Here is a 22,531-nt window from a genome sequence, read left to right as displayed (position 1 = left end):
TGTTGATAGGTAGGTAATAGTGATATCAAGTAAAGATAAAAGAAATAGAGACCGTGAACCAATTTTTGCCTTTTTATTTTTGTTGTGAATTATAACTCAAGGGCATTATAGGATTTTTAAGAAAAAGTCATGACTTTTGGGCCTAGAATGTTACTTAAACAATAAAATAGGGGAGGTAGGTGTTATTTTTAGAATTTGAAGGGAGTTTTCTGCAATTGCCAATAACCTCAGGGGAGTTATATGAATTTATCCCAAAAAAAAAAGAAACGAAAAAGAGAAAGGATAATTAAACAACAGGAATGCCTAGTTAACGTTTATCATCCCACATGTGATACTTTAGAACTTGACCTTGATTATCGGCAAAAATGAAGATTAAGCTCAATAGAATATTTAAAAGTGGAGCTCATCTTCAACTCGTCATCCATCACAGTGGTGTCGAGCTTGAGATCCTTCACTATTTTTTCAATATTTTTGCTAATTTAGTCAATTCTGCCACAATTCTAATACAATAGGGGGGAAAAAATCAAATCTTGCATTTAAATACTTTGACCCGTCACTTCTTAAAAATCCCAGTCCGTGAACTTGGGCCTAAGCACCATGTTCACATAGCACCAAACCACTCTTTATGTACCATAGTTCACAAAAAAAAAAAAAAAAAGCATGTAAGGGTATTCCTGGTAAAAAAGACATCACTAATTCACTGAATTGTATATTGTTTGGAGAGTTATGCAAAATTAATTAATTAAATCGTTCATTTTAGTTAAGTAGGGAAGAACTTTGACTTAAAAGGTTCCACATTCGATCGAATCTCCACATTCGCACTCCAATAAAATTTATCAATAAATAAAAGTGTCAAGTATTAGAACATATAACCTCAAAGAATTACTGAGCTACTATCAAATTAAAACCATAACAACGAAGCCCAAGAAATATTGATGAGGAAATTGACCCTAATACATGTGCAATCCTATAGAACAAGTTAAAATTACATATAGTAACTCCTCAATAATTAATTGGCTGTATAGAAGCATGAATAAAATTACTAGGTTCGAATGGCAAATTAATTGAATCAAACTCAAAACTAATTGCACATTACCTCATGATCATGAATGCCCTTGTTGAATTTCATTGTATATTCTCAAACTCTGTTGTAGTTAATGAGCAATAGATACAAAAAAGGAGCTTGTAAAGGGGAAAAATTGCAACCAACTACAAATTATTGGCTCAATTTTTATCTCCCTCTTGATAATGCCTTCTCAGCAGTGTCAACTTCTTCCAAGATTCTTTGCTTCCTCTTAGTAGGGATGGGTGCAGTCGGACCAAAGCTAATATAATGGCCAGAAACAGCATTGAGGGCCGAGTAAATATCCCTAAATGAAGACCGGCCTAATAGAGCCTTTTCCCTTCTATACTTTGCCACCCAAGTATTGGATGCTTCTCTCAAGTCAGCCACTGCAGTAGCTATATTGGGATCATTTTTGTCCATGGTGATGGTGGTTCTAACCTTGTTGATCACCTCATTTGTCTCCTTTACGTACTCTGCATCCTCAGTGGCCCATGCAGCTGGAGTACTACTCAAGGGAAGTATCAATGCAGGAGCGAAAATTCCGGCAGCCAATGATAAAAAATCACGGCGGCGATGGGTGGCAGCATTGGTGGTGGTGGTGGTGGTGGTGAGTTTGAATTTAATAGTAGGTGTTAGTAGGGGTTTTGGGGTGGAGGTGTTGGGAGTGATCAAGGTTGGGGAGGCCATTGGTTTGGTGCTGTTGTGACTTGTAGGGTGAGGAGAAAGAGTGTGTTAGTTTTTTGGAGGAAATTGAAATAGGGGTTTGATTTTAGGCCACGTTGCCTTATCACCTTATCTTGATGTTTAGTTTCTGGATGAGAAAGGATCCAATCAGATTTTGGATGATCTGAAGTGGCTTCCTTAGGTACATGGGATGCCCCAAAGGACTCTAATAAATTACTTGGTAGCTTGATAACTAATTGAAAAAAAAAAAATCAAAAACTAAATTGAGTTGATGGAATTTAATGCTTTGTACGTTTGACACGAACACGGTTAAATGGTAAAATTTGGATCAAGAATTTTTGACAATTTTACTCACAATCGACCGGGTATGGTATTTGATGTTTGAATTAGAGGTATAACTCTAAAAGCCTAAAAGGGCTAATAGATGCCAAACATGCTTGACGTTATAATGATTAGGATAACTATTTTAAATTAATCTTTTTTTACACTGATAGTTTTATTATTATATTATATGTTTGGACTTTGTTTCTTGCTGTAAAGTTGCAAGCAAGCTTGCCAAAAAAACAAAAAAAAAAAAAAAAATTTTGCATGATGAAAGGAATTATCGTGTTGGTGCTTTCTTGTTTAGTTAAATGATGGATTTGAATAAGAAATAGTCATATGTCCTCAAGCATAATACTACTTGTTGTCATTTAATTGGACAATTGGGGCTATAAAAAAAAATCAAAACATAACTTGGAGGTTTGCTAACCTCCATTGTATGGTTGTGGGCACCATACAAAGAATCAAAGAAAGTGAACTTCAAACCTGTCAATGAGATCGATTCCTTCAACTTTCTATCTGGAGATTATGGGCCCAATTTCCACATTTTCAAGTCCATATATTTGTGTTTTAGTGTCACTATGTGCAACAGAGGCTCACATAAGTTGCAGTGCAGGCACCCAAAAGGAAAATGCTTTTGAGTGCATATGCTGAGTTCGATCTTAATCACGTTGATTATAGTTGAGTATTATAAGGTTTCTCGAGCTTAATTATGCACAACTAATTCACTCGATCTTAACTCAAGATTGATCACAATTGTCAACTTGCAATGGAGAAAATTAGACGTGAATATTAATGAACGAGTTCGAGGTCAACATGTTTAAACTCAATTAGTACTCAAGATTTTGCCTGAGCTTCAACTTGAGCTTTAGGTCCTGTTTGCTAATCCAATTCAGCACGTAAACTTAATCAATTCAGGTTTTAACATGTTTAGATGTGTTTGATAACAAAAATAGAACGTCTAAATTAATTAAATGACACAGAATTTTTTAAGCAGAACTTGTTCTAAAAAATATATGATAAATTATTTAGTTATCATTTAATGTGATATATTTAGTACTTAATAATTTATTACTTAACAATTCAAATGTATCAAATTTAATACTTAACAATTCAAAACTTGATAAATCCAGATTTCAATTTTATCTTAGTTAAAGTCGTAAAGGTGGTCTCGTAATTGTTTTATAATGCCTTGAAAGAAATACTTAATGAACTAATAATACATCAAACTCCTTTTTTTTTTTTTGTCTGTGTGTTCTTTTTTCTTTTCGTGGTCGTGAATGACAAAGAAACTAGCCTAGGTGTCGTAAAGCCCATTACATCAAATGGACTAAAATTCCCTCAAATCCTCACATGGGCTTGCAAATGCAAGCACCTGTTCAACCAGATCCAAACTTAAACGTCTCTGTTCAAGGTAGTCCATACAATCATATATATATAATAAAGTCGTATTCTCATTCTTATCCCTTCATGTTTTCTCTTTCTCACGTGGCTTAACGAGACAGCATGTAGTTTCCTAATAGGATTCTTAATAAATCATATATATATATATATATATATATATATATATATATATAATAAAGTCTTATTCTCATCCTTATCCTTTTAATTTATCTCTTTCCTACGTGGCTTATCGACATAGCAAATAGGTGCAACGCGCTCTATGAGTTAACCCCCTAATAATTTACGCTATTCTATCCCTCTTTTTTCTCTCGACTTTACAATTCTAGATAATCTTTCCATAATTATCTCTTCCATTCTCTCACCTTTTTTCCCTTAACCCTAATCATCAAGCCTAAATTTCTGGGAATTAGTATAAATAATTTTGAATTATATTTTTAACTCTCTCTCATCTTCAAATCAAAAGTTCCAAATATCAATTTAAATATTAGATTATCTTTATCAGATTATCGCTACCGAAGATACTTTACATTTTTACTCATATATATGGTTATCGATCTATTACTTATCACTTTATCAAGCAGAGCAGATATTTACACTTTTCCACAATATTTTTGGAATTTTTTTTTTCAATGCAAGGACTGCATTTGAACTTTGTTTATACTTGCTGTATGTGGTCTGTAATTTCCTACACCTTTTTCATAGTTGGGTCATTGAATTTTGAATTTTCTAAATCTTCAAAAGTTACAGTTTGATTTTTATTTCTGGCAAGGTTTTTGTAATTAATTTGTTATTTCAATTTATGGATTCACTCTTCAATTCAAGTAGAGCACATATTGTTTTTTTGGTTAGTGATTTAAAAGTGGCATTTTAAACAATGTGTTTTCACACGATTTTTTAATTGCCTTTGACAATTTATTAATTGTCTTCAACAACGTATTAAATTTTTTTATTTTCTGGATTTTTGGGGTTAAAAAAATTTTGTGCAGTTTTCAATGGTTTTTTTTTTAGACTTTGATAGAAAGCTTCTAAAGAACAAGAAGGTGTCATTAATTATATAAATGGTAAGGCATCAAGTTCATTGTCATACAGCAGTTCACGTCATGCAATATACATCAGACTATTTAGATTTTTTATGTTTTTGACTTAATAGCAAAATACATCTTATGTTTTCGTTTTGGTTTCTATTAGCCATGAACAGATTTAGAAGGTTGCTATGTTCCTGTCACTTGATTGATTTTGAATTCTTATCTTTTATTAATATTTCATTCGGCTTCTTTTCTTTTCACATTAATCTTTAAGCCATTTATATTAAGTACCAAAATTGATGTTTTGGTAACGGGTTGGCCATTCTTTTGTTTACATAAGATCAACCAAGATTTGATCTTCCCTATTTTCAAGTTTTTAAATGTCATCATATTGTCGATTTTTTTTTTTTTTGTATTTCGAATTATTAATCACTGAATTAGATGTTTAAATTTACATTATAAGACTATTTTTGAATAACAATGTATTTAAGAAAGGTTATAATAGATTATACAATAAGTTTGTATTTTATGAAAATATTTTTATGAACTACACTAAATAATTTATTATTTTTAGATAATTCCCATTCAACGAATGGGTACAAAACTAGTTAAAGCTATAAATTAAACTCCCGCTCCAAGTCCATCTAAGGATATAAATGAATTTAATCAAATTGAATATTCTAGTGTTTAAATTTGTTTAATTATTTTAATGAGTTTAAAATTTTGTTTAAATATAACTTGTTTATTTATCAAATAGAGTTTCAACGAACTTTTTATCGAGCATGAAAATTATAGAACATAAAATACTGTTCAAGTTTAATTTGATTAGTTGGCAAACCAAATTCAAACAAACTCTTATCACACCAAACTTGATTCAAGTATCAAGTACCTCCTGCTTACACTAAAAAAAAAAGTATCAAGTACCTTGATTCATCTTTCAACCAGTGTTGTTAGACCTAGATTGGACTAGCCGGTCCGACCATGAATCGATCTTCTTTTTGAGTTGGTTAGTAGCACCAAAATTGCTTTGTTCAAAAACCAGTCAAAATCGTCAAAAATTGGCTAAACCAGTGACTCGATTCTCAAATTTTTCATTCTTGTTTTTCCTAAACATAATTTGAGTTACTTAAATTGTAAAACTTTCATTTATTAATAGGAATAAAAAATATGTCACCACTTAGTATAAACATTAAAATCACTCACACCCCTAAATGATCTCTAAATCAAGTTTTCATTCCTATCATCTTATCAATTTATCATTAGTGCTTCCAACTTGCATTAGAAAGCCATATTCCCAACAAAAAGATCTTGAATTGGGTATGATTTGTTTTAATTTAATTTTTAAAGTAGTTTTTGAGAATGGACATATTTTAAAGATGAATTCAGATTTTTATATATACTCTTCAAGTGTATATTTGATTGCAAATCTAATATTTTTGGAACATTTTGTATAGTTGGTCAAAATCTAACCAAGAACTTAATTTCAATATTTCTAAAACTTATAAAAATATAAATTAAGTATAATATCATGCTGACAGTAGTAAATTTTTTAGAACGATCCGAGGGATTCGACCAATTGATCCCTAATCTAGCAGTTTAGCCGAATCACTATCCGGTTCGAGTTTAACAACGTTGCTTTCAGCCCTAAGTTCATCGACTACCATGTTGCTAAATTTTGCAAAATCCAACCTAGCACAGTTAAAGATAAGTCGACTTAGGAGCAATTGGATCATTCAAAATCTACAAGGTACATTTGAAAATCAATAATATAATCCTTAAATCCTGAGCAAATTCTCAAATATACTTGTTGACGGTAAGAAAAAAAAATATCTATATATTTTCGCTTTTCCTAGAACGATCGACCTCGTGGAGGGGATATTCCTTGGCCCACCAAACTTTCTCCAAAGATTTCTATTACCCCAAAGAACGAAAAAAAAATTAAAAGCAAATCTTGTAGGGCATATATCATGAAAATAGAAATTCACTTTACAGATGATGATGATGATGATGCATGGAATTTAGTTATTACTTTTTCATTATATATTTGCAAAATCATTTTTACTATTCATCCACTTTGAAAGAAAAATGCTTCAACCCAGTTTTAATTTAGTACATACAATGAAAGTCTTACAGTTTAGAAACACCACTGGCTCATATTACTCTGCTAGTGAGAGACTATGAAGAAGCAGGCGAACTCCATATTGAACATCATTGCACATTAAAATGCTTGTACCATTGCCTCCCCTTAAACCCTGGCATATTTATGTGTATGTGTATATATGTCAATGTGTGTGTGTCTGTGTATTTGTGTGTGTTATATATTAACTTAGTCCCTGAACTCTCACATATTTCATCCATTCTTTGGGACATTTCTCTTTCTTTCTTTCTTTTTTTTTTTTTGAGGGAGATCCAAACCTTACAAGGAAGGAGAGTCAAATCTCACATAAGAAAGGTTCGAGAATCAAATCAAAAACTTTATGATTACCTACTAAATATTTAGGGATAATTTCAGAAACCTCCCTTGAGGTTTCTGACTATTTCAGGAAGCTCCCCTCTGTATTAAAAAATTACACTTACCTCCCCTATGATTAGCATTTCAGTAACAATATAGACCCAATATGCTAAATTTGGCTTCAAAAATCCTAAAATACCCCTTTGTTACTTAGAAGGAGAAAAAACTCACTAATAAATTTCTTACATGTTGCAACTATTGTAAATGACATAACCACCACTCCAATAAACTCAATAAACCACTTCAACTTAATCTCCATATTTTCACAATTTTGACAACCTACTAATTCCTCCCCTCCCACCCAAAACTTCCTATGCAAATCAACTGTGACAATTAAAGTTTGCATTCAATCTAATCTTTAGTCTCAATTTTTTTTTTGTCTAAATTCAGTGTTTGAATTGACCAATGTCACTATCCAAACTCAATTTAAATTGTTGTAACCTTATTGATTCTAAAATAATCCAACCCACCAAGGATACCAACATGGAGCAACCAAAAGCAGCACTAGAGACCATTTCCCATGTCTTTAGGCAAATCTAATTGCAGTTTTTTAGGCAAATCTAATTGCAGTTTTTATATCCCAAAATTCTTTTTTACACAATTGGCATAATAATGTAACCTTCCTCAATCCATGTTTCCTTTTTAGCTATTATTTTTATTTTTTTTGTCTATACTTTGTATCACAACCATCATTTTCATTTTCATTTAGTTTGACAACAAATTTGATCTGGTAACTTGTCAATTGGCAATTTCAATTCAATAATACTTACCAAAAAGGAAAACAATGAAAGGGAGAGAAGATCTATTTGCATAATAATGAGGATTCGCAATGTATTAAATGGTTTTGTAGATGGGAATTTACGGAAAAATAACAGATTATGAGGTGTAGAAGAACGAAGGTAGGAGGAAAAATCGGAGAGAGAGAATAAAAGTTTATTTTATGTGATAACCGTTGCTTTAGAATGAAAGACTAGTTATAGTTGTAGGGACTTTTTTTTGTAGGAATTATTTATAAGTGAAGGATATTATGATCATTTTACTACATGAAGGGAGGTTAGTGTATTTATTCAAATCTAAAGGGAGGTAAGTGAAATTATTAGAAACTTTAGGAGAGGTTTCTGACAATTATGCCAAATATTTATACCAATTGCGTTCAGTCTTGAAACCTGGGGCATATGTTAAATTGTGAGCTTCTTGGATAACTAGATTCATCAATTACTTTTCATTTTGTTTATGGGGGGAAGAATCTGGAGTGGGCTATTGGATTTGTAGGGCTTAAGAAATACATGGATGTGTAGACATATGCGTATGGCTACACATGAGAAAAGCCCAAAGTATAACATGAAAAGATAGACAGATGCATGGCTGCCCCATGCAGATATGATGGAAGTCTCCCTCATGTTTCTCAAACGGTAAGCAGGTGGAAATCATTTGAAGTGCAATTTTAGGATGGGAACTGGGAAGATAGATGTGATCTTTTGGCTTTTGGCAATTTCCTTAGAAAAATTAAGGAGAAATGAAAAGGAAAGATTTTGGAATTGTTCAACCATGAAATAACATGGAGGATTGCATGGTAAAACCATTCAAGGGTTAAAAAAATAAAAGGAAAACTATTATATTATCTTGTAACAACCTTTAATTAACTATTTTGTTTCCCATTTATTCACCTTTGTTTTAGGAAAATGGAAAAAATAATGAAAAGCAAACAGTATCTTGCACTATGGTCTGACTGAATGAAATGATATATGTACTTGACTTGCGTTCATGTACTCAATAACAACCTTTGGCTTTGTCAAGAAAAACGAACTAATGTTTCAAATCAATGAGACTGTTTTTTTATTCATAAATATGTACGTAAGATAAACAGTTGATAAGAAAACGTATTTGACACCTTATATAAGGGATAATTTCAGAAACGTCCCCAGTTTATGATAGTATCACTTAGTACTCTTGAATTTTAAAAAATATCACTAACCTTCCATATTTTCAACTTTTTGAAATATTGTAAATCCATTTTAAAATATATTATTAAAAAATTATTTTTGGATAGAGAATGTGTTTTCATTCTAATGTTGCCCTTTTTCATTGTACCTTTTTTGTTTTCATAACAAATATTGATAATCCCTTAAACTTTTAAAAACTTGGTCGATATGCTTTTGTAGTTAAAATTATAGGATGTAAACAAGATTGAAGAAAATCTTTTAATAGTTTTCATGTCATCAATCAACATAATAAATATAAAATTTAGAAATTTACAAGCACTTTTCGGTAAAAGATTAATTTCTTTTGGCCTTCAAAAGCATCTCAAATGAGTTTGTAAACATAATTATAAACATTTTTTTTCTAGTTTTCAGAAATTCTAACAAATTGAAAAACTCTTTAAGTTGATTGCAAACACTTTGTAGTAAATCAATAATATTTTTTGGCTTGAAAATACCTTAATTATACTTTTAAAAATGAATTATTCATACCTTATAACACCTACTATTATATTGTATCATACTAAAATTGCATATTCACACAATTTGTCTATTGATTTCCAGCTTTTCTTAATACATACTTTTAATTTTGAATAAAAAAAAGTAGGACGACAAAGGGCACTTTTGGAATGAAAAAGATCTTCTCCATCCAAGAATTGGTTTTTTAATAATATATTTTGAAATGGGTTAATAATGCTACAAAAAAATCAAAAGCAGGAAAGACAAGTGATATTTTTCAAAATTCAGAAATGTTGAGTGAAATTGTTAGAGTTCTCAATGGAGGTTTCTGAAATTATCCCTTTATATAAAAATGTTTTTTACAAAACAAACCCATCAAAGGAAGCTAATATACAACAATCAACATATAAGAGTTTGTTAATGTGGCGTTAGAGTGTTAGGTTAGAGTCTTTATCATCAGTCTTATCGTGCTTTGTTTTATTATATGCATGAAAAGAATTGAAAACCTAAGCATCTTTTTTTATTTTGAAAAATACACATGGGACAAAGCAATTAAGGTAGTTTTTCTCCTCTCTTTCTATCACGATGGATAAGATTCACAAAAGGATTTGAGTGTCATCAAGTTAGCAACTTGTACAAATAAAACATTTTGTGTATCAAACATTCATATGAGACAAGTTGAGGCTTGAGTCAGAGCAGCCAGGTCCATGAAAAGGACTTAACATCTCCTCGCACCCCTTCCACAAAAACAAAAGAAAGAAATTAATTATGCTCAAGTATTTGTCTAAATAATGAACTCAACTCCCTCAAAAGAATCCACAGCATGATCTAGATATTAAAGTCCAAATCTTGTATACTTTATGTCTTACATTCATTGCAAGAATAAGTCAAAGCCCAAATTGATGAATCACAATTTTTATGGCTTTTTCCTGCAAAAGAACACAAAAAGCTCTATATACGTTATTTTAGACGAGTTATTCTTGGAATAGATTAAATTACATGTTGGTAGATTATTTGAAATTTGCTAAGCAAGTTAAAATTCAAATAAAAAACGCATTGTACCTACATCTTGTTCTTGGTAAATAATCAAAAAGCTTTGCACTCTATGGTCGAAAAAGAATATTTGTCATTTTTTTTGATAAATGGATTATTTTTTTAATAAGAAAAGTGCTGCAATATGGCATTAATTTCATTGAGAATATTTGTCATGTTAAAAGGGTCATACAAAAATTTCTTGGGTAAAAATTACAATTAGAGTACAATTCTCATTAGACAAGAAGAGCAAAAAAAATCCAACAATTTTACGTAAATATGCATTACACATAAACACAATTTTTATAGTACAAACTTGAATTACTTACTATTTGATCTCCTTGGAGTTATCTTTACGTCCACAAAGAGGTGGAACAACTCAACAAAGTAAAAGACGGAAAAAGGGGCCTACAAAACAAGGTTACTGTTTCTTCAAGGCAACAAGCAACAGAAAAAAGTCAATCTAAAAGTTGTACAATAGATTTTGATATCCCTACCATATCGTAGGGGTGGCAAACGGGTCGGGTTCGGGTTGGCGGGTCGGGTTGAGGCCTAAATATAACAAAGAACCGGCTGACCCGAACCCGACCCGCCAACCAGAAACGGGTCAGGGTACCTGACACGAACCCGAAAATTTCGGGTTGGCGGGTTGGCGGGTCGACCCGAAACTTAGTTTTAATTTATTAATTTATCACTGTAATTTCTAATAAAATCAATTTTTCACAAAATTAATTACATCATCAAGTAATAAAAATTTAAATAAATAATTTCAAACCAAATCTAAAATAAATTAAACACCATAAAAGTGTTTTATTCCAAACCAAATATAAAATAAATTAAAACAACATAAAAGTAAAAAATAACATAATATATTATTTGTCCAAATATAATAATTTTAACTTCACACAAGTTAAATAAATTCATTTAGGATTAAGTAATTAATGCCTTTGGAAAAAAAGAATGATTTAGTTTAGTTAGATAAAATAATTTTTATGTTTATTAAATTAGTTTTAATTCGTAAACGGGTCACATCGGGTCATATCAGGTCACCACGGGTTGACCCGAAATTGACCTGTTTTCTTTTCGGGTTCATCGGGTTCGACCCGATTCTGACCCGAACTCCCAAAATCTCAACCCAAACCCATTAATTTCGTGTTAGGTTCGTGTCGTGTTTTCGGGTCGTGTCAGGAATTGCCACCCCTACCATATCGTCATCAAAAAATGGTTCGAAGATGAAAGGGCCTTGCTACAGAATCCCCTTTGTTATTTTAATATACTTCTGGATAAGAAAAGTCATCGTAATTTAGTGGGAACATGTGATTGTTCCCCACTTCGCCATATCTGTAAATATATATGATTTTATTGGTTCGTTCCACTAATTGTTTTAGGAATGAATCCTATGTGCTCCTGGGAATATATAAATGCAAGAAAAATTTTCCTTTGGTGAAAATGTTTGAAGCCTATTGATGTATTGTATTAATGTGTCATCTTATATATCAAGTCTATCTTAATTTGTTGTCTGAGACTGGTCTTCACCTAAACCTAACTTATAAGTTAATAGGGACATTATTTGGATAAATATGAGATATTTGTATGGATTCTCAAACTCTCCATTTTTCCCCTTCCTTCTTATAGTAAGGTTTAAAGTCTTTCTTAAATAAATTCACAAACAAAATTTTTTTTTCTAATGGGTGCCCTAAGAGCGTTCGTTAACGCACCTAATATTTATCTAACCTATTATATATATATATGTACTAACAATTATTATCCTTCATTGCATTTATATACTTTACTTATTTAATCTTGGCTATTCTCTCTTATATTTACTCACTTTTCCTAATTAATATTATATTTTCAAAAATATAACACTTGAAATATATATTAACGAGTACTTTCTTAAAAAAAAAAAAACACACACACACACACACACATCCTCCACCAAAGAAAGGCATCTACCTAATGTCATTTAGGAAGTTCAAGTATCACGCGAGACAATATGTTTAATCTTTGAAAGGACATAGTCAAGATTATCATGTATTGAAGTTCTTTCAAGTGCTGCATTTTGGTTTGACTTGCAAGCTACAAAACCGATCACATCATTCGGTTACAGATTATGAACCAAATAATCCCTTCCTCAGGCACTTTAGGTCAGATCTTCCAGTTTGACTAAGCATAAATTGTCAAAAACAATTTCACAATTCCACAATAATGAGGATACTTATGCATTCTTTGACTTTTCTTTTTTGTTTGATAAGTGGGGCATTAGGATATCATTGCCACTGGAAAGTAACAAGGTGCTATGAATATATATAGTTGGCAGTTCGAAAAGTTTTAATTAAAATTTCATACCAAACTCATAGCCATATATTATTGTCAACTTGTCATTGATCATTTTTTTTCTCTCTTCTTTTCCTTCAAAAATTGGGCGCAGTATGGTGGCTGCTTTCTGAGCTTGATGATTCATCACATGCCTGAGCCGGTTGAAGAAACTTTAACCCTTATTAAAATAAGGAAACAAAATCAAGAAAAATTATGCCGAAAAAGTTCACAGAAATCCAAATTTGTGGGTTTTCCTTATCTTATTAATTTTTGTCATGAGAATTAAAAAAAAAGAAATGATACAAGAGAAATTGACTATCAATTTCGTCAAGATGCTACTTTTTTTTAAAAAAATTTTGGGAGAGTGGAACATCAATTCCTTTTGTAAATGCTTGTAGAAAATTTTTAAAACTAAAATCATAGTGCTAATGAATAAATTGGCACTCCTAACATGTTCAAGAACTTCACAAAATGTTCTTGATTGTTCAATAATAAATGAATAAGACCTGCATTGAAAAAAATGAAAAAAAAATATTGAGGATGGTGTGGGCCGTTGGGAACATGGGGCAAGGACGACGCGGTGATGACGAGTGGACTAAGGAGTGTGGACTGAAACAATAATATTCGGGGTTGGGCCTCATTTAATTGGGCTTATGCCACGTCATGTGGGCCCGGCTTATTTGTCAAATTGTCGACTATCGTGTGCTTTTCGTTTTCATGATTTCATAAGTTTGATCTTAGCTCACATGCCCTGTCAGCGCGTGACAGTTATGCTCCTTTTAAAATTGTTATTATTATTATTATTATTATTATTTTATCAATGGTCACTTATCTATTTTATATCCATTCCTATTCTAACTTATTTTAGGAGAAGGTTCAACACAGAGAAGCCGATGGGACTGAACCATCCAACTGAAACTACGGAGAAATTAACGGAAACTTAACCACCATCGAACTAGACGTATAGATTTAGACATGTATAATGACAAGTGACGGGAGGTAAGATATGAATCCTTGACATCCCATCCCCACAAAGCGTTAAGGACTTTGGTGGTGGGCAACTACCCTTGATAGGGCAATGAACTTACCCTTGAACTTACCTCTTTTGTCACTTTGCCTCCCCGAGAGTTCGATCGAACCAATGTACCCCCTACTCTTTATTCGTAATCAACTGCAATTGGGTCGGATAACCCATTTTGTGTCTGATTCAGTCATGTATAACTCACATGAACATGTGAATTGACTGAGATATATTTAAAAAATCTCGACCGTTTTGTATGTCTAACAGAAACACAACAAACACTAGATGATTTGGAGTTTTCATTTTCCTCCTGTAAACTTCCTAAAATTTTCAAATGACAGATTTAAAGACTCTAAAAATTATTTTTAAAAAAACCAATTACTTGTAACCAAGAGTAACCAAAAAGGCAGATTAATAGTAGATAATAGGTGGTTTTGATTTTGGTTACCCTTTGTTATAGGTTGTTAGGAATCTAGGTTTTTTTTTAAGGTTTTTAAATTTTTCGATTAAGAAAATGTAAGAAGTTTGGTCGGGACAGATAGTAGTTCCACGTCGTCTAGTTTTTGTGTATGTTTCAATTTGACCAAGGAATATTTTAAGCATATAAAGTGGTAGGGATTTTTTTTAAAAATAGTTTAGTCAATTTACATAATCATGCAAGTTGTACATGATTCAATCAGACATAAAATGGGTTATCCCACCCAATTACATTTGACTAGGAGTTAGAAGGTGCATTGATTCAATCGAACATTGAGGGGAATAAGGTGAGAAAAGAGGTAAGTTCAAAAAAATTTATTGGAATTAACTCATATTTAGTTTCCCAACACTTGGTTAATTATAAATTTGCTGTAATCTAATCCCCATGTGGTATGCTTGAATATCATTTTGTATTGAAGATTATTGAGTAAGTTTTTTATAATATACCAAACTTGATCATCGACCCAACTAGCGAATAGATTCGGGTTAGTGGTTCAATCGCGGGTCAATTAGCTAAATTGGTGGGTTTACAATATATAACAAAATAATACATTCAAATCATTAAAAATAATATATAGTTACTAAACCATGGTTGAACCGGTCGAATACTCAGATTTTACCGGTTAGACGGGTCATTGACTTTGAAAGCATCTTTTCCTTATTTTGTCCAACCATCAACCTAACTCTATTAAGTGACTGGTGTACTGAGGTCATTGGTTAAACCATCTGGTTGCTTTAGGTTTAATAACTGTGCTAAGCTCTAAAGATTATTACATAGTACATAGTGGTTTGGTAGTACTATACGTCAAGTTCATCTTACTGCACCTAATGCTTCTCTTTAAGGCTGTTCCAGATTTCCAGTGAAAAAAGTAGGACTGCAACAGCACTAGTTGACCAGTTGAAGAAAGAAAATGAAAAAGGCAGTGACGGACTTGGTAAAGTGGTGGACATAATGGGACAAAACAAAATAAATTGATGAAAGCAATATCCATATATGCAGGTACTACAAGACACATGCTAAGGAAGAGCGTGGTTTTGCTTTTTTTGACGTGAAGAGAAAGGAGAAAGAAAAGAAAAGAAAAGGAAAGAAAGATTCATATAGTATTTCCATCCCATCATCATCATTTCAGCCATTTGAATTGATTTGCAACCATCACCAGGCTGATACACACATCTGCTAATAGTACTATTACCGGTTCAAGTAATCAATCCATGTTAACCCCACCACCACACTTCCGCCCTGCTGCTTTTACTCCCAACCCCCCCATCTTCCCACCCTTTCTTGCTTTTGCAATAAATGCATTGCAAAATTTGTAATAAACAACAGCCAAGCTACAGTAAAGCAAACTCTCCCCTGTTCTTCTTTCTCTTCATAAACAAGCAAGATATCCCCTTGTTTTCTTTTTTCGTATTAATTTTGGAGTATTAGTGATTTTATTCAGAATCCCACTTCTTAGAAACATGGGATTTCACCACCTCAATACAGTAAAGTCACTAGTAAAGGTAATGGTCTCAATTTTGCATTTTGCTTGGCTGCAAAACCATTCCAATGCTGGTTTTCACCAGCATTTTTGGGCTTTGTTGTGTCATTTGTGCCTCAAAATTTGGTCTTTCCTTGAATATTGTATATTCCTAACTTGCGTTCTCTATCCTTATCTTTCTTGGTTCATGATTTTCTGGTGATTGCTTACAAGTTTGAGCACTGAAAGCTAAGAAAAAAGCAGTCCAGAAAGTATAATTGCATAATATTTTGGTATCTTAAGTCAAAAAAGTCCTTCCTTTGGTAATCTTGATTGAATAAACTACATTTTTGAAGTATGAAAAAGAAAAAGGGTTGAATTTCAAATGCGGTGTTGAAGACTCTGTTTTTACTTTGTCATTGACAAAGAGGAGGAGCATCAGTGAAAATTACTACTGTTTGTTGTAACTTTCCTCTTGCTTTAGTTGATCTGCCGTTGTTTTTTCTTTTTCTTGCTTTTGGGACTGCGTATGTGATTTTGTTTTGACAATTCCACCGATTTGTTCCGTCCTTTTCTGCTTTTCTTTCGCTTTATTATCCTCTACTACATTCTGTTGTATGTTCAAGGGGGAAAAAATTCAAACTTTAAATCATCCTATCTTTTTCTCTTTTGCTTTCTGTGTATCTATCTATCTACCTCAGGATTATCTGTTTCAGATTAGTATCGTTTTTTTGGTAACATTTTTTTCCCTTTTATATCATCTTAATTTATCAGCATCTGCCATCTGGGCTCTTTTTTGAGTGCGTTTTGTCCAACTTTGTACTCCTTTTTACTTTACCAAAATCTCTACCTCTCTCTCTCTCTCTCTCTCTCTGTCTCTGTCTCTGTCTCTTTGAACACACACATACAGAGTCACCAATTATGCATAGTCTGTGAGTGTTTTTATAATCACCATATATTTATTGATTCTTCTGTCTTATTCTTTTGGATTAGTTGTTAAAAGATTGATAATGGTCGGATTATGGTGGAAGCTTTGTTTTTATGCTAAAAATCTAGGAGTAAAATTCTGTAGTTTCCCTAGATGGGTTTGGAACTGTGTTCATTACTGAATAATTAATGCAACTTACTGGGAATGGAAGAGTTGGGTTTTACTTTAATTAGCCTGTAAATCTTTGATAAATATGTCCGTTTGTCGATTTTTACTCAAGTTTGAGCTGTTAATCAACTTGATCTCTTGAGCTTCCGTTGCTTCTGTCTGTGATAGGTCCAGTTTTATACTTGAAAACTGTGAATGTCACTGCTTGAAAAATTTCAAATGTATTTGTTTAATTAAGATTCCCACGGAGAGACAAATGGTCAAGACAGCCTTTTTCTTATATAATAGTCCTCATTCACATGCAAAATCTTTAGAAGAACCTTGTTTGGTTATATTAAGCTCATATACTAGTGTTGGCATTTTCTCTTCCGCTGAAATAATGCATTAAATATTGAACTAATTAATGCGATCGCTGTTTTTTTTTTAACATGTACTCATTATATGTTCATGTCTCTCTCAGTGCTATTGACGTTTGACCAAGATAAGTTTCAAAGTTCTCTTCCACATTGGAGTCTTGTACACATCCCATTCCACTGCATGGTTGACTAAAAAACCAATCCGTTATTATTGTCATATTGGTTTTCCAGAGTATAAGAACATTGTTTTTCCTTCCAAACAAATGGTCTCTTTCTGGGTCTGAGGAAATGGGGGGTTGTGTGTCAACCAGTAGCCAAAGTACTTGCAGTAGCAGGAGCAATGGAGAGAAGTTTGCTCCATCTTGTCTAGAGATGATGTTTGGGCGAAAGAGGACGAGGACATTTTCTGACCATATTACTAAATTGCAACATTTGGCCTCTATACCCAATCGAATTTTCACAAATGGGCGAACTAGGAGTTCTTGCATATTCACTCAGCAAGGGCGCAAGGGCATCAACCAGGATGCCATGATTGTTTGGGAGGTAAGATCTGTTCTTTCTACGAATAATGTCATTCAGTTGTGATCAATTTTGACATTTATAATTCTTTGTTCATAGGACTACATGGCAGATGATGTGACCTTTTGTGGTGTTTTTGATGGCCATGGTCCACATGGTCATCTGGTTGCCCGCAAAGTGAGGGATGCATTACCATTGAAATTATTGTCATTCCTGCATTCTAATGACACAAAGCAAAGTGGGTCTAGTGCTAATTGTTGCAATGGTGACCTAAAATCTGATGTGGTAGATCCTGAAAAGAATGGCTCTGTTGAGGATCAGGTGGATGATTCATGGAGAGAAGCTTTTCTCAAATCATACAAGGCTATGGATAAAGAGTTAAGGTCTCATCCTAACTTGGATTGCTTTTGCAGTGGTAGCACTGCTGTTACTATAGTAAAGCAGGTACGGAAGAAGCAATGCCTGCTCTTCTCCTCACGTTATGGAATGCACTTGCTTTTATCATTGATAAGTTTCTCTCATGGTTTGATTGTTTACTTGTGTTTGTTGTATAATTAAAAGGGCTCCAACCTTTTTATGGGCTATATTGGTGATTCTCGAGCAATCCTGGCATCAAAGGACAGCAGTGATAAAATGGTGGCAGTACAGTTGACTGTTGATCTGAAGCCTGATTTGCCAAGTATATTAATTTTTGTCTGTCATATTTTTAAAAGATATTTGCAGCTTATGTCAACTATGTAGAACGAACGTACACTTTTATGTATCAGGGGAAGCTGAAAGGATTAAACGGTGTAAAGGTCGAGTTTTTGCATTGCAAGATGAGCCAGAAGTGCAACGGGTTTGGTTGCCATTTGATGACGCCCCTGGATTGGCAATGGCCAGAGCATTTGGGGATTTCTGTCTAAAGGAGTATGGAGTAATCTCTATTCCTGAGTTTTCTCATCGGGTTCTTAGTGAAAGGGATAAGTTCATTGTTCTTGCTTCTGATGGGGTATGATTTTCAGTTTCAATAACTGGATTGTTATTTCATCATTTTTCAATTATGCTTTTCTGGGATTCTCTGGTCTGCAAGGGTACACATTATCCGTTTGGCAGAACGAATAAAGGAGCATCACACACAAAACTTTCTAAAATTAGTAGTTGTAGAATATGGCTTGCACCTAAGTGCAAAAAAGATCAAAATATGGTTTGAACTTTTCCAATAGAAAACTAAATTAAATATGATAAATCCTTCTCCTTTGTGCATGTGGAGCATAATGACGATAAAATGTTTCGTTTCATTGCAATTGGTCCTGCTAGACACCACTCTCTGAGACTAAATTAATGAATTTGATATGCTTTTCATTTGCAGTATTTTCTGGTGTAAGCTTGCGTTTGGTTTAAGTAAACATATTTTTTGAATTTTGGCATGCTTTTAAGTAATTCAATTAAGTTGGCCTTGAAAAAGCCTCTCTGCTTCCCAGGATAAGGCTGCTTATGGGATTAAGCCATGCGTGCCCTTCCTAAAAACAACAATGGCAGGATCCTTGTGCATTTTACTCCACATTTTCTTATTCTTTTCTTCCTTTGTTTCCTATCTTTTTTTAACAAATAATGAAAACTTGTGTAAGACCTCTGTGGTAATTCCTGTTGCTGACATTGCAACGTAGATTTTGGGGCTAAATTGTTGTCGTGAACAGCTAAGTTTCCATGGGCTTCTATAGAACTCGTGCTGTCATTTTGGATTGGTTTTACTTCTGGTTCTACCTTTTTACATTGTTATCTTTCCCTATTTTAGCTTTGTTGACTTAGTTATAATGGCATGCTAAGGGTGAGGACTTGAACACTATGCTACTGAGAATGGAAAAAGTTTATACGGAATCAGTAGGATATCATTGTTCTCAGCATAATCTGAGGCTGTCGTATTGGTTTGGCTGGAAAATTCAATACTATGTAGTTGTAAAGCATTTACTTAGCAATGGTCAGAATCTTTAATCCACAAAAAGGACACCTCTAAGGAAATTATCATTAGCTCTCACAAACAAAAGCACTCTTGATCTGGCTTATCATCAAGATGATTGATACCATGAAGACTCAGAATTATCCTGGATGCATCTGATTGAGAGATGCTACTGTAAAGGAAGTTAATTTTCTTCGTTACTTCTTTCCGTGCTTGCCAAAAATCTCCGATCCCATGGCAAACTCCTAGGTTTGATGTACTTGATTTCTCTGGCTCCATTTCTTTGACTTCTCTAAGGTACACTTCCATGATATAGCGTAGGTAAACATTACATGCCATATGTGGATAATACCATGCACAATTACTTTCAGTTTGACATTGCCAAAGCTAGGTTATTTTCTCACTAAAAAACCATCATTCAATTGGTAAGCTCCAATCGGATTTAAGAAGGCTACCATTTGCTCATCTCTTGCTAAGCTTCAAGTTTCAAAATTTATGCCTCTTTCCAAATTTAAAACGTGGGAATTTGTACTAAATCTAATCGTACACGTATCTATATGCTCATTTCTATCTCCTTGCTGATCCTTTGCCATTTAGTGTCAATTAATCCTGTTGTGAGAGACTCATTTAATTGTTCCTTTCTTTTTCCGCATCCACATGAAGCTTTGTATGCATTTTCCCCGTCCTCTTAATGAAATCTTTATTTCTTTTTTCCACTTTTTGCAATTATAATATAATGATATTGTACTTTTTTCGTGTCAGTTTATTTTTCTTCATAGGGATAGAAAGTGAGAAAACCTTTAAGCTAGTTGCTTTCTTACTAGCCTTATTCAAGAAACCATTCAGTGAAAAAACTAACCAAACTTCTGAAGTAATGAAAAATTTAACCCATGAGAAAAGTTTTATATATACTTCTTTGTTCACCTATAAATGGCATGAGAACATGAACTTTTGAAGTAGAGTTAATCCAGATAGAGTTTTATTAGTGTACGAAGAAATGATTAGAACTTATTGTATCCGAATCTGGAAATATATTCTTTCTTGTATTTGTTTTTTAAACAAAGAAAGATTGTTTTACTTGCTTGGATACAGCTGTTATCTGGATCTTAATTTTGGAGGTAAAATGAAGCATGCCAGTCAAATGCCGGCTTACCTATTAATAAGTGATGAGAAAATATGGAACCGATTGTGGTGAGAATACATTGAATTTGAAAGCTTCTCTAGTAATACTCATGCGAGAGGGCTTGGAGGTCTCAAGAATGAAGGCGCTGACTCAGGAGCAGGGGAGAGATTGATATAAATTTCGCTTCGTCAGCAAATTAGGACTAGATATACCCTAGATTTTGAGTTGATTGATTGAATAATTAGCCTAGTTGTAATGTGAGGACCAATTAGTTTAAAGACACAAACTCTAGATATGGTTTTAACTATTCTTCTTTCTCATGCGTGCTGAACTATAGGTGTGAAGATCTGTATAATTTTTATGATTTTTGAGTCCATGGGTTGATAATTGGCTACAGAATTGTTGTGCCTTTGGGCTAGAAACTCAAAATAGATATGTGATTCTCATTTCAGGTCTGGGATGTATTGAGCAATGATGAAGTGGTAGAAATTGTATCTTCAGCTCCAACACGGTCATCAGCTGCTCGGATCCTGGTTGAGTCAGCTGCTCGAGAATGGAAGGCCAAATATCCAACCTCGAAGATGGATGACTGTGCAGTAGTCTGCTTATATTTGGATGGCAAGATGGATTCAGAGTCTGATTATGAAGATCAGGGTTTTTCTTCTGCTACTCTACAAAGCTATCATTCTGGCAATGCTGCAGAATCCGACGATGGGCAGAACTCAGAGCCTTCTTTGCAGAGAAACTTCACTGTCAGATCAAGCGAAGAGAATGAAGGGTACAAAAGAATTCCCGTTGAAGGAGAGGGAAATGGGCAAGCTGTAGTTCCTGAAGATCTGGACTGGTCAGGTTTAGAAGGTGTTACACGGGTGAATTCTCTGGTTCAACTTCCAAGATTTTCCGAAGAAAGACCAAGACCTTAGTTTTGTAATTCTATCCTCTTTATTGTAACACCACTTTCATCTGTCCCAAGGTCTTAAAGGGATAATGTCCTTTAGGTTCGGAAGCATTTGGTAGAGTTTTTACTGCAAATACTTTTTGCTGCCTGTTCCATTTTGTTCATATTTCTTCTACTCTCTTAGCATCATGGTTGGATACTCGTATCATCGAAACTCAACTGTATATACTCTTTGCGAAGATTTTCTCCAATCTGCTTCTCTTGTCATTTCTTACACAGTTGAAGTTGGAAGCCCAAGCATAATAATGAGAACAACAAAGTGGTTGGCTCTTGTGATTTCAACTGCATTGCTCGTCCGACAGAGATTTTCTTGTACCTAAAAAGTGGTACTATACCATGCCATGTGAACTGGGTAAGAGTAAAAGCTGAAATTAGTCGGTAGAATTAATTACGTTTGAGTACCAAATGGTCGGTGTTAGACTACTGGTGGTGGCATCTTCTTATTCTTCTTCAAAGATGAATTTTCTGTTTCTGTAAAGAGGGGCAGGAGGGGTGCTTCTGTTTCCATTATTGTTTCAAAAGTAAATGTTGTATGTACATTAGATGGCTATCCCTAGTAAGTTGTCAAATAATCAGAAGCAACAACAATAGGTCAGAGAAAATCCTATACTAAACGATATACGATTTAAGCGATAAAAATAAATTAAAGATGATACATATAAACGATATACGACTTAAGCGATAGAAGTAAATTAAAGATGATACATATCGATTGTAAGACACCATATATGGTATTTTTTAAAATAGGAAAGGCAACCATTAGAAAATGCAAAAGCTCAAA

General features: G+C 33.4%; 2 protein-coding genes across 4 annotated transcripts; one reads left to right on the top strand and one right to left on the bottom strand.

Annotated features, from left to right (window-relative positions):
* Positions 1–1,100: 1,100 nt before the first annotated feature.
* Positions 1,101–1,803, bottom strand: LOC113743395 (photosystem II repair protein PSB27-H1, chloroplastic-like). Its single transcript, XM_027271385.2, has one exon. It carries the CDS (start codon positions 1,751–1,753, stop codon positions 1,232–1,234), a length of 522 nt encoding a protein of 173 aa, XP_027127186.1. The 5' UTR covers positions 1,754–1,803; the 3' UTR covers positions 1,101–1,231.
* Positions 1,804–15,454: 13,651 nt separating this feature from the next.
* Positions 15,455–21,941, top strand: LOC113688260 (probable protein phosphatase 2C 52). Of its 3 annotated transcripts, none has more exons than XM_027206034.2 (6): positions 15,455–15,802; positions 17,316–17,754; positions 17,830–18,174; positions 18,292–18,409; positions 18,498–18,721; positions 21,245–21,941. In XM_027206034.2, exons 2-6 carry the CDS (start codon positions 17,500–17,502, stop codon positions 21,713–21,715), a joined length of 1,413 nt encoding a protein of 470 aa, XP_027061835.1. In that variant the 5' UTR covers positions 15,455–15,802; positions 17,316–17,499; the 3' UTR covers positions 21,716–21,941. The 3 variants fall into 3 exon arrangements, with proteins under 3 accessions (XP_027061835.1, XP_027061836.1, XP_071904914.1); XM_027206035.2 differs by lacking the exon at positions 15,455–15,802 and adding an exon at positions 16,562–16,691; XM_072048813.1 differs by lacking the exon at positions 15,455–15,802 and having other exon boundaries at positions 16,732–17,754.
* The last annotated feature ends 590 nt before the right edge of the window (positions 21,942–22,531 follow it).

Source organism: Coffea arabica, chromosome 5e (genome assembly GCF_036785885.1).
Source record: "Coffea arabica cultivar ET-39 chromosome 5e, Coffea Arabica ET-39 HiFi, whole genome shotgun sequence".
Lineage (NCBI taxonomy): Eukaryota > Viridiplantae > Streptophyta > Magnoliopsida > Gentianales > Rubiaceae > Coffea > Coffea arabica.
Note: the sequence above shows the minus strand (reverse complement) of the source record. Positions and strands in the feature narration are given on the sequence as shown.